We start from the raw sequence: 12,672 nt of genomic DNA on the forward strand, positions 1-12,672 counted from the left end.
GGGAGGGTCGCAGAAGGCTGCCAAGGTGCCTGGCAGGGCTGGTTTTAGACGCCGGCATGCCGGGGGCGGCGGGGGGAGGAGGACATTGCCTGCAGTCCCGGATCGCAGGGACCGGATGGACCGCGCGGAGCACAGGGGGATTGCCGCGTCCCCGGTGCGCGCTGGAGAGGTCGGTTCGGAGAGCGAGCTGTCCCAGGAGGAGGAGGGGTCCTTTTCTACACCCGGACCGGTACCGGTCGCCGAGGCCCCTGGGGGCCCGGGTAAGTTGCGGGAGTCTACATTGTTGGCGGATGCCTTGCGGGATCTGATGGGGGTGGCGCAGGGGGGTGCGGTACCCACGGGATCCCGGGACGTATTGGGGGGGGTTGCGGCAGGTTCAGCGCAGGGGGCGGGGCCTGTGGCCCCGGGGGGGCCGTCAGGTCAGTTGCAGGAGCTGTTGGGGGGGCTGCAGGCCCTGGTTGGTAAGTTTGCTGGGGGCTCCGGGTCGCCTCAGGTGGCCCCCTGGATGGGTACTGTGGGGGGGGCCGGGGGGGCGGAGGTCACTCCTGCGCGGGATGCACCGCCTGCTGCGGTGTCGGGGAGCACGGATGCGGGGGCTGTGGGCTCGGGGGTCCCCCCGGTGCCCGCGGACCCGGGGGCGCGGTCTGACCTGGTTAGGATCGCGGATGCTGCCCGATGCGAAGTCTATGTTTGTTTCGAAGGCCCATTGGGGGCGCATTTGAAGCAGGAGGTGCGGGACAAGATCGGTAAGGGTGAGTATGTGGAGATTTTCTCCTTGCTCCCCCTCGAGAAATTTAATTTGGACAGGGTTAAGCCGGACAGTTCCAAGAAGGACGACGAGGAAAAACGTAGGTATCGGCTGATCCCGCGCACATTTGCGAATTGGCTTCAGGCGTTCGCTATATTGGCTAGCGTGATAGGGGAAAAGAACCCCGAGCATTGCTCGGCGTTATTTTGTTACCTGGACGCGATTGGAGAGGCTCACCGAGTGTATGGAGGGCTGGCTTGGCTGCGCTATGATGAGCAGTTTCGTCAGCGTAAGGCAGTGCGGGCTGACCTGCGGTGGGATCACAAGGACATAAGCCTCTGGATGAGGCTTATGTCTGCTCCGCGGGCGCCCACTCCGTTTCTTCAGGGGGGGGCCGGGAGTGCGTCTTCCTCGGGACTGCCGGCCGGAAAGAAGTGGGGGGTGTGCTGGCCCTTTAATGAAGGGGCTTGTAAATTCGGAGGCGCATGCCGCTTCAAGCATGAGTGCTCCGGGTGCGGCGGCACCCACCCCCTGTCTCGCTGTTTCAAAAAAGGTCAGCGTGCCAGTGCCGCCAGTCACAAAAGGGATGACGCCGGTGAACCTGGGAAGGATGCTCCCTTTCCTAAATAGGTATCCGGATGGTGCGGCGGCGCGTGGGTTAATTCTGGGTTTTCGGGACGGTTTTAGGATTCCCTGTTCTTTGGGAGGGGTGCCGCCGTTGGCCAGGAATTTGCGATCGGCTTTAGATCACCCGGGGGTTGTGGATGACAAATTGGGTAAAGAGGTGGCGCTGGGCCGGATGGGTGGTCCTTTCGAAGTGCAGCCGTGGGGGGACCTGGTGGTCTCCCCGTTGGGTGTAGTTCCTAAGAAGGAGCCGGGGAAGTTTCGCTTGATTCATCACCTGTCTTTTCCGAAAGGGGGGTCGGTCAATGATTTCATTGACCCGGAGGCGTGTACGGTTTCCTACACGTCTTTTGACGCGGCGGTACGGTGGGTCAGGCGGTATGGTCGTGGGGCTCTCATGGCCAAGGCGGATGTGGAATCGGCGTTTCGCCTTCTGCCGGTCCACCCGGACAGCTTCCGGCTGTTGGGATGCCATTGGCGGGGCAAGTTTTATGTGGACTTGTGCCTGCCCATGGGTTGTTCCATTTCATGCGCCTATTTTGAAGCTTTTAGTTCATTTTTGGAATGGGTGGTGAGAGATGTTTCGGGCCTGGAGTCGGTCATCCACTATTTGGATGACTTTCTGTGCGTGGGCCCGCCTGCCTCCAATGTGTGTGCGATTCTTCTGTCCACGTTGCAGCACATTGCGGGCAGGTTCGGGGTGCCGTTGGCGGGGGATAAGACGGAAGGCCCGGTGACGGAATTGAGTTTTTTGGGAATCGTGATTGATTCTATGGCAATGGAGTGTCGCTTGCCAGAGAATAAATTACGGGATCTGCAGGCGGAATTGGCAGGCATGCAGGGCCGGCCGAAGGTTCAGCTTCGGGCCCTGCAGTCCCTGTTGGGCAAGCTGAATTTCGCTTGCCGGATCATCCCTATGGGCCGTGTGTTCTGCCGACGGCTGTCGGGGGCCACTGCCGGGGTAACCGCCCCTACCCACTTTGTGCGTTTGCGAAGGGAACACCGGGAGGACCTGCGGGCTTGGCATGAATTTTTGGAGTCGTATAATGGGCGGGCTATGTGGATGTCGGGGCCAGTGAGCAACTTCGATGTGGAGTTGGTTACTGACGCGGCTGGCTCAACGGGTTATGGGGCATTTTTCCGGGGTCGGTGGAGTGCGGAACCTTGGCCACGCTCATGGGAGGTTGCGGGGTTGTTGGGCAATTTGGTTTTGCTAGAATTGTTCCCGATAGTGGTGGCATTGGAGCTGTGGGGGGCGGAGTTTCGTAATTTGAAGTTGCGCATCAATTGCGATAACATGGGGGTGGTCCAGGTCCTCAATCGGATGACTGCTTCCTCCCCCCCGGTCATCCGGCTGCTGCGACACCTGGTCTTTCGCTGTTTGCGGCTCAATGTTTACGTTTATGCTGTGCACATACCTGGGGTGGAGAATTCTTTGGCTGACTCGCTCTCTCGTTTTCAGTGGGACAAGTTCCGGCAGCTGGCGCCGGGAGCGGAGGAGTCGGGGGCGCCATGCCCCGGGTGGATGTGGGAACTTCCCTTGGAATCGCCGCAGGTTGGTTAAAAAGGTCGTTGAGTGAGGCTACATGGTCCGCTTATTCTAGAGTGTGGGCGGAATGGTGGGCGTTCCTGCGGGAGGTGGGAGTGGCTGGTCGGGGCTCCGACCGGCGCTGGGTGGTATTGTACTGGGTTGCCCGGAACATTGAGACGGGCCTGTCTCCCGCGTCTATTGAGCGGAAGCTGGCGGGGTTGGCCTTTTTGTTCAAACTGTGGGGGGAGCCGGACGGGACGAAGGATTTTTGGGTTAGGCAAACGTTGAAGGGGTACAGGAGGGATTGGAAGGGTAGGGATGCGCGCCGGCCGGTGTCCTTTGACAATTTGGTGGCAATTTGTTCTCGGCTGGTGGACGTTTGCTCGTCTGCCTACGAGACCGTTCTGTTTACGGCAGCGTTTTCGTTGGCGTTTTATGGGGCTTTTAGGATTGGGGAGTTGGTGTGTCGCTCAAAACGGGTGGCTGGGGGTCTGTTGGATCAGGATGTGCAGGTGGTTGCGGATCGGGTGAGTATACGGTTGCGTAGGTCTAAGACTGATCAACGGGGTAGGGGAGTGGCGATTACGCTGCTCGCCCTGCCGGGCTCGGTAGTGTGCCCGGTGGCGGCGGTACGGGCTTTCCGGGCGGTACGGCCTGTGGGGGCGGGCCCCTTTTTGGTGCACGAGGAGGGCTCTTTTCTATCCCGTTTTCAATTTGTGTCGGTCTTTCGGCAATGCCTGAGGGCGGTGGGTTTGGATGAGCGGGACTACGCGTCCCACTCTTTTCGGATTGGGGCGGCCACGGAAGCGGCTCGATGTGGGCTGGAGGAGGCGGTGGTGCGCCGGATTGGCAGATGGGAGTCCCGGAGGTTCCGGTCCTATGTCCGGCCGCAGTTGCTACTGGGGTAAGGAGGGTGCGGCTGGGGGTTGTTTGCTGTGGGATTTATGGGGGGGAGGACTGTGCTTGTAACATTCCTTTGGTTGTTGTGTTATTTCTCTTGTTTTCATTCCAGATGGAGGTTCTCAACGCCTCGTTTGGATCCTGGGGCATTCGTACGTCTGCTGGGGGGCCAGGAGAGGTGATTCTCTACCAGCAGGCAGGCAATTGGGTATCCCCAGGGAGGTAGCTAGGGTGATGTGGTTGGGTTTCCCGGGCATGAGGTGGGAGCGTGTCATGAGGGAGGTGGAGCGCTTCGTTTTGAGGGATAGGCCCCCGGATGTGCTGGTTGTTCATGCGGGGGGCAATGACCTGGGAGTTCGGAAAGTGAAGGACATTTTGGCGGATATCAAGGCTGATGTGTTGCGCATGCGAGTCCTTTTCCCGGGCACCATTCTGGTGTGGTCGGACATTGTGGCCAGAACGGTGTGGCGGGGGGCCAGGTCTTTAGCCAGCCTTGAGAAAACTAGGATTAGGGTTAATAAGGTTGTTGGGCGGTTTGTAGTGCAGAACGGGGGCATTGTGGTAAGACACAGGGAATTGGAGGTGAATGTAGGGCTTTATCTTAGGCGGGATGGCGTTCATCTATCGGATGTGGGGATTGACCTCTGGTCCTTTGGCTTACAGGAGGGCATACAAAAAGCTCTTCGGGTGTGGGGCGGCCCTCAAGGTTGAGGGGGTCACCCTTTCGGGCTGTGGCGGTGTGTTTTCTGGTGGTTTCTGACGGTAGACAGGTACTCAGAAGGGATCTGAGGGTGTGGGGGGCTCATCTAACGATCGGCCCCTCTGGGTATTCCTGAACGTTGGAGGGAATACGGTTATGTTCACTGGCGGAAGTTGTCTCCGACCGGTCACAGGTGGAGGCCTTTGGGAAGTTGGTCAGGTGTACCGCAGTGATTGGGTATTGGTTTAAGTGTGGTCACCGTCAGAGATCACCAGAATGGGCAGTTAATGTTAATTAAAATGTGGTTTAAGGTTAATAAAGTTATTTATATTTATATATTTATATATATTTATATATTTATATATTTTCATATTTACAAGTTATTGGAGTAATTTTGAGTTATGTTTAATAAAGGCTGTTGTGGCCAGTTTACTCCAACCTATGGTGTGGTCTCGTTTCTAATAGATAAGGAATAGTATAAGGGGAACATTCAGACTACACTAGTCAAGAGAAGCACGGATTAAGAATGCAATGATATAAGGAGTGCTGGACATGACAGTGTGGATGAGGGACACAGAGGGTTAAGCTTTATGGGTGGAGTTCAGGAAAAGGTTTGCAGGAAACAAGTTCAGTGTAGGGGAGGGGTCACATAAAAGGGAGAGGTGTGGCTTTAAGGAATCATTCGGAGCCCAGTGTGACACAGAGGAGGCAGTTTTTCCCACCCTCCCGCCCTATTGTTATGTGTTTGTTTTGTGGTGTTTTGTTGCTGGTCTTTTTCTTCTTTTTCAGGTTCATCGGTTGTCACGGCAGCTGAAAGTTTTTCGTGTTGGCGGTGTGTTTTCTGGTGGTTTCTGACGGTAGACAGGTACTCAGAAGGGATCTGAGGGTGTGGGGGGCTCATCTAACGATCGGCCCCTCTGGGTATTCCTGAACGTTGGAGGGAATACGGTTATGTTCACTGGCGGAAGTTGTCTCCGACCGGTCACAGGTGGAGGCCTTTGGGAAGTTGGTCAGGTGTACCGCAGTGATTGGGTATTGGTTTAAGTGTGGTCACCGTCAGAGATCACCAGAATGGGCAGTTAATGTTAATTAAAATGTGGTTTAAGGTTAATAAAGTTATTTATATTTATATATTTATATATATTTATATATTTATATATTTTCATATTTACAAGTTATTGGAGTAATTTTGAGTTATGTTTAATAAAGGCTGTTGTGGCCAGTTTACTCCAACCTATGGTGTGGTCTCGTTTCTAATAGATAAGGAATAGTATAAGGGGAACATTCAGACTACACTAGTCAGGAGCTTCTCCACATTGATTGCTGGGAGTCCTATGAGATATGCTGCTCGTGGTTTGGCTTTGTTTTGGGTTGACTTGTGGTTGTGGTTCTGCAGGGTACAGAATACAGGGATGTAAAGATTATATTGTATTTTCAGAACATGTATAAAGAACACCACACCAGATCTCTCTATTAATCTGAGATAATTCCACATTTTAGAGTTATTTCCAGAAGAAGAACATAGGGGCCAAAGGGACATTGTCAGAGGTACCAAAGCCCCTTCTATTTCTCCAACCCAAATGAACATTAAGCCCGACTCTTCTCATATCCCTGATAGAGTTTCAAAGTTATTATTGTTTCCTTTACTGGAATATACAGTATATGACTCTGAGCACTATAGGAAGTGAAGACCAATGTGTGTACAGCCCCTGGGTGTGATGTGTAGTGGTGGGGTGGAGAACATGACTTACCTTTGGAAGATGAATGGGAATGAGCTATTCTCTTGTTGGGGGTCTTGTGAGATAAGTTGCTTGTAAAATTGCCTTGTTCTGGAGTGACTTGTGGTTCTGCAGGGTACAGAAAAGAGACATATAAGGGTACATTTATTAAAGACAAATAGACTGTGCACTTTACAGAGTGTAGATGCTCCAGAACTTAGTAAATGAGCAGAGGCTCTGCTGACTTCCATCATCCAATCATGTGCAAGCAAAAATGCTGTTTTAAAAAAAAAAAAATTGCTCATGATTGGATATTCTTTGCGAGGTGAAGGTTTACCTCATTTACTAAGGTCTGGAGCAATTGCACTTGCAGAGCACAACTGCACTTTGTAAAGTGAAGAGTCTAGTTGCCTTTAGTAAATCAACCCCATAGTGTTTAACCCTTTCATGACTAAGCCTATTTTTGGAATTTGGTGTTTACAAGTTTAAATCCATATTTTTTGCTAGAAAATTACTTGGAACCCCCAAACATTATATATATTTTTTTAGCAGAGGCTCTAGAGAATGAAACGGCGATTGTTGCAATATTTTATGTCACACGGTATTTGCGGAGTGGTGTTTTAAACGCAACTTTTTGGGAAAAGGGACACTTTCATGAATAAAAAAAAAAAAAAACAGTAAAATTAGCCCAATTTTTTTGTGAAATGTGAAATATAATGTTACGCCGAGTAAATAGATACCAAACATGTCACACTTTATAATTGCGCGCGCTTGTAGATTGACGACAAAGTACGGTACCTAAAAATCTCAATAGGCGTTGCTTTAAATTTTTTTTACGGTTACCAGGTTAGCGTTACAGAGGAGGTCTACTGCTAGAATTATTGCTTTCGCTCCGACGATCGCGGCGATACCTCACATGTGTGATTTGAACACCGTTTACATATGCGGGCGCGACTTCCGTATGCGTTTTCTTTGCTTCGCGAGCTCGCGGGGACGGCGGGCGATTTGAAAATTTTTTTTTTTATTTTTTTATTTATTTTATTTATTTTTAAATGACTAAATTGTTTAAAAAAAAAAAAAAAAAATTTGATCACTTTTATTGCTGTCACAAGGAATGTAAACATCCCTTGTGACAGTAATAGGTAGTGACAGGTACTCTTTATGGAGGGATCGGGGGTCTAAAAGACCCCCCACCCCTCCTTTACACTTCAATGTATTCAGATCGCCGAAAACGGCGATTCTGAATACCGGATATTTTTTTAAAACCGGCGCCATTGGCAGCTGAGTAAACGGGAAGTGACGTCATGACGTCGCTTCCGTGTTTACGATGAGGAGACTGGAACGAAGCCGATTATGGCTTCGTTCCAGTTCCTCCCCAGCAGCCAGAGCCGACGGATCTCTAATCGGTGCTCCCGATCGAGCGGGAGCACCGGTAACAGCGGCGAGAGGCGGCGGGAGGGGGGGACGTCCCCTCCCGCTCCTCCGGCATAACAGCCGAGCGGCTTTTAGCCGCATCGGTTGTTATGCCTGGATAGCCAATCGCCTGCTGTAAAAAACGGTACCGGGATGATGCCTGCAGGTGCGGGCATCATCCCGGTATACCCCCCGGAAGCCGAGTACGCAGATGTGCGTACGCTCGGCGGGAAAGGGTTAAACTGTAATTTCTATAAAGAACATCACATCAACTGTGTCCATCAAGCTGAAAAAATCCTTAATTTTACATTTATTTTCAGAACAAGAATAAAAAGTATTTGCCCAAGGAGGGCATTGTCAAAGGTGCCAAAGTCCCTCCCATTTCTCAAACCTTACTGAATGTTAAAGTGATACGAAAGGTTTGCTTTAAAAAATAAAAATAAAATAACAAACATGTTATACTTACCTGCTCTGTGCAAGGGTTTTGCACAGAGTGGCCCCGATCCTCCTTTTCTGGGGTACCCCGGCTGCGCTCCTCCTCTTCACCGGGTGCCCCCACAGAGAGCAGATTTGCATGAGGGCACCCGTGAGGGCACACTCCCAAATCCCACTGCAGCGTCCATTAACACAGACAGCAAGACTTGGCCTTTCCCCCCTGGCTCCCACCTCACTGGAGCCAATGGCTCCTGCTGCTATCAATCTATCCAATGAGGACCGAAGCCAGCAGCTGGAGCTCCTGGGCTCGTCCTCGATGCTGGAAAGGCTGGGTTCAGGTAAGTAAAAGGGGGGATCGGGGGGGGGGGGGGTGCTGCAGTACAGGGGCTTTTCACCTTAATGTGTTCTATACATAAAGGTGAAAAACCTTGAGACTTTACAACCCCTTTACCCTCCCTGGTGGTATGATTAGGTTAGGTTTTTGCGTCTCAAAGCAGCACATGGTTTTGCATGGAAATTTGGCATTTTATATTGTAGTCCTGTAATTCTTAATAATAACACACTTAAATCTGTCCAAGCAAAAATCTAGTAGATATCCCGGGTATGATAAAGCTTGAAACACGAAATCATAAATTATAATATAATAAATAACTATAAATAATTATAAAAAATAATAATATAATAATAAAATTAATTTCCCCATGAATCACTATCGCTCAATTCTGCAAGTGTTCTCATTTACTATCGCTGTTTTCAAGCTGGTCTAAAACCACTTTTGACGTAAAGGGAGACTTTTTGGTTGCTATGGACAATCTCCAGTTTCCAGGCAGAAAGAACAGTGTATATAATATAAAACTGCATGCAGGGCACTGGACAAAGCACTAGGGGCAAAAGGGATGTGAAATGATTTCATACAGTAATGTAATCTGTAAGATTACGGTGTACTGCATGTTTTATGATTTGTGTACTTTTTGAATTTGTCGCCGGACTCCGCTCCCGCGCGTTGCGACGCTCGCAGGCAACGGAGCCCGGATCACAGAGCATCGTGTGGAGGACAGAGCCCGCAGTCACAGGGGACATCGCAGGATCCTGGTGACAAGGTAAGTATACTGTACCAGGATTCTGCAATGCAATCCCAAGTCTGGCTCGGGGGTTACCGCTAATGGTACTGAAATTCAATCCGAGCCACACTCGGGAAAACCACCAGGAAGGTTAAAGAATATGTCCTCTCAACATTTCATATTCCTGATATGTGGTTGCTGTACCATGTACTTGTATGAGATGATATTAGGAATTGCTCTCCATCTGCTTTAGGATGGTGCTGTAAATCACTTTGAGGGCTTCCCATACCAATTTATGTTAAAAAGCCAACAGTAAAGCTGGATGTACAATTTGTTTTCTTTTTGTTCAGCTGAAGGACTGAATGAAATAAAAGATCAGATTCCCCCATCCACACAAGTGATGTGGATGGAGGAATCCTTCCCGCTGTGACATTGTCTTGTGACAGCGAGGACTTTCTGCTGTGAGAATACACTGATCACCATTGGTTGCAGACAGTGATCGATTAAAATTTTCCAACGTTGCTGTTCAACAGAAGTTGATCTAACAATCTCCTTCCGTCAGACAGGGATAAAACTTTTTCGCAGAAGGGAGTTTAACAAGACTCATGGCCACTCATTAAAATTAGAAGAAAAGAGGTTTAACTACGTAGAGGGTTCTTTACTGTAAGAGCGACAAGGATGTGGAATTCCCTTCCACAGGCGGTGGTCTCAGGGCATTGATAGTTTCAAGAAAATATTAGATAAGCACCTGAACGACCACAACATACAGGGATATACAATGTAATACTGACATATAGTCACACACATAGGTTGGACTTGATGGACTTGTGTCTTTTTTCAACCTCGCCTACTAATAATGTAACTATGTAAGGGAGGGACACACACAGATTAAAACTCCGTCCTGAAACAGCTGAATTTCAATCTGTCTGTACCCACCTTAAAGTTAGTTAGAAATACAAAAATTGAGATTTTTTTACATTGTGATTCAATGCAGGATATTAGTGCCCTCCATACTAATAATAGAGACACACCTGTGTTACCTGGGCTTAGTCAACCGGTATAAAAGCCAATGTTTGGCGAGGGAAAAGTAATCTGGGCGATTTCCCACACCTCCAAGTCCATAAATGTTCCAACGCCATGCAAAAAAAAATGCAGTGTGGTGTTTAGTTCCTGTGCCTTTTTTCATGCCAGGTCATAATCCAGTTGGTAAAGCTGCAGAAAGCGCAATGCACTGTGTTGGATAAAATACAATCAGCTGCTCTTGCGCTGTCCCGAGTGCCAATTGATTTCAGCATGCCCATGGAAATGTGCCCAGAGTGCTCTGAATGTACCTAGAAGAGTTCTCCCCACTCAATTGTAGGGCTGGAGTGTAAACCAAAACTTACTGTTGGAAGATGCATGGGAAGGAGCTTCTCCACATTGATTGCTGGGAGTCCTATGAGATATGCTGCTCGTGGTTTGGCTTTGTTCTGGGTTGACTTGTGGTTGTGGTTCTGCAGGGTACAGAATACAGGGATGTAAAGATTGTATTGTAGTTTTAGAACCTGTATAAAGAACACCACACCAGATCTCTCTATTAATTTGAGATAATTCTACATTTTAGAGTTATTTCCAGAAGAAGAACATAGGGGCCAAAAGGGACATTGTCAGAGGTGCCAAAACCCCTTCTATTTCTCCAACCCAAATGAACATTAAGCCCGACTCTTCTCATATCCCTGATAGAGTTTCAAAGTTATTATTGTTTCCTTTACTGGAATATACAGTATATGACTCTGAGCGCTATAGGAAGTGAAGACCAATGTGTGTACAGCCCCTGGGTGTGATGTGTAGTGGTGGGGTGGAGAACATGACTTACCTTTGGAAGATGAATGGGAATGAGCTTTTCTCTTTTTGAGGGTCTTGTGAAATAAGTTGCTTGTAAAATTGCCTTGTTCTGGAGTGACTTGTGGTTCTGCAGGGTACAGAAAAGAGACATATGAATGAATTAATGAAATACTTGTATAGCGCACAATGCGAACTGAATCGCCTCTAGGCGCTGTAAATATAAGGGTGCATTTACTAAAGACAAATAGACTGTGCACTTTACAGAGTGTAGATGCTCCAGAACTTAGTAAATGAGCAGAGGGTCTGCTGACTTCCATCATCCAATCATGTGCAAGCAAAAATGCTGTTTTTAAAAGAAAAAATTTGCACGTGATGGGGTATTCTTTGCAGGGTGAAGGTTTACCTCATTTACTAAGCTCTGGAGCAATTGCACTTGCAGAGCACAACTAGACATGTGCATTTCATTTCGTTCCGAATCGAAATTCGGACGAATTTTCATTATTCGGACATTCGGATGGATCCGAATTACCGAATTACAATGCTAACGAATTCAAACGAAATTCGAATCAAATTCCAAAAATGACATTTTGCGACCCGAATTTGGGGCCACGTGTCTCGGGGCCACTGGTAGCTAGAAACCCCAAAATTGGTATACAAACACAATAGAACTAGCACTACAACATCTTCAAATTTGGGGTTTCTAGCTCCAGATACATGACCCTGAGATACATGGCCCTAAATTTGGGTCGCAAAATATTTTCGAATCCGGTAGAAATAGTTTCAAATGCAGTTGAAATAATTTCGAATCCGGTAGAAATATTTTCGAATTTGGTTGAAATAACCCCAAATTTGGTGATTTTGTAGTGTTAGTTCTACTGTGTTGGCATATCAAATTTGGGGTTCGTAGCTACAAGTGGCCCCAAAGTCGGGTCGCAAAATGTCATTGTCTTCTGCAGAAAATTACTTGACATATTGTCCATATCTCGGGGTCACTTGGTGCTAGGAACCCCACAACTTGTGGCAGGTGACGTGACAAGTGGACAATCCACAACTTGGTCATGTGGCAGGTCACGTGGCACTCGTGGCAGGTGTCATGGCAAGTGCACAATACACAACTTGTGGCAGGTCACGTGGCAAGTGGACAATGACATTGAGCATATAGACTTGCCTTGCGATCGACATCCGTGACTTCTTCAATCAGGCATGCTGACAACTTCATTGATGTGATGAATATAAATGAAATAAGATGTGTGTGTTTTTTTGCACTGGTGCACTACAAGTATGAGAAGTTGATGTGACAGATATATATAAGTAACTAACCATCTTCCAAAATTTCTAATTCAAATACAAAAGATTAGAAAAAAATATAATTTAATAGAATAAAATAGAAAGAATAGACAACCATCTTCTGAAATTCAAATTTCAAATAGAATAAATTAGAATTTCAAATAGTATGAATTAAACATTTTTAATTAATTAATTTTAAATTTGGATAGAAAAGATTATAATAAAATAGAAAATAGACTAGAAAAGCGATAGAACAGAACAGAATAGAATATATTATATTTTATTCTGTTCTGTTCTATTGTTTTTCTAGTCTATTCTTTTATATTCTATTAAAATCTTTTCTATTAAAATCGAAATCATTATATACTAAATTTGAATTTCGGAAGATGGTGGTTTTATAATATATATATTTCTTTCCGACATTCGAATTT

General features: G+C 47.8%; 1 protein-coding gene and 1 long non-coding RNA gene across 2 annotated transcripts in view; one reads left to right on the forward strand and one right to left on the reverse strand.

Annotated features, from left to right (window-relative positions):
* LOC143923532 (uncharacterized) lies at window positions 1-5,776 on the forward strand. The gene is made up of 3 exons (XR_013261732.1): window positions 1-260; window positions 2,835-2,927; window positions 3,916-5,776. It is a non-coding gene; the product is annotated as an uncharacterized LOC143923532 (long non-coding RNA).
* Window positions 5,777-5,798: 22 nt separating this feature from the next.
* Window positions 5,799-12,672, reverse strand: part of LOC143925646 (uncharacterized) — a 73,331-nt gene continuing 66,457 nt past the window's right edge. The window contains exons 8-11 of the mRNA XM_077450112.1: window positions 10,986-11,081; window positions 10,516-10,623; window positions 6,255-6,350; window positions 5,799-5,893 (exon numbers count right to left, since the gene is read on the reverse strand). Coding sequence (XP_077306238.1) covers window positions 5,799-5,893; window positions 6,255-6,350; window positions 10,516-10,623; window positions 10,986-11,081 — 395 coding nt within the window. The remainder of the gene's footprint in view (window positions 5,894-6,254; window positions 6,351-10,515; window positions 10,624-10,985; window positions 11,082-12,672) is intronic.

Source organism: Lithobates pipiens, unplaced genomic scaffold, assembly GCF_037356315.1.
Source record: "Lithobates pipiens isolate NorthernLeopardFrog02 unplaced genomic scaffold, aLitPip1_a1.2 Scaffold_22, whole genome shotgun sequence".
In the NCBI taxonomy this organism is placed as follows: Eukaryota; Metazoa; Chordata; class Amphibia; order Anura; family Ranidae; genus Lithobates; species Lithobates pipiens.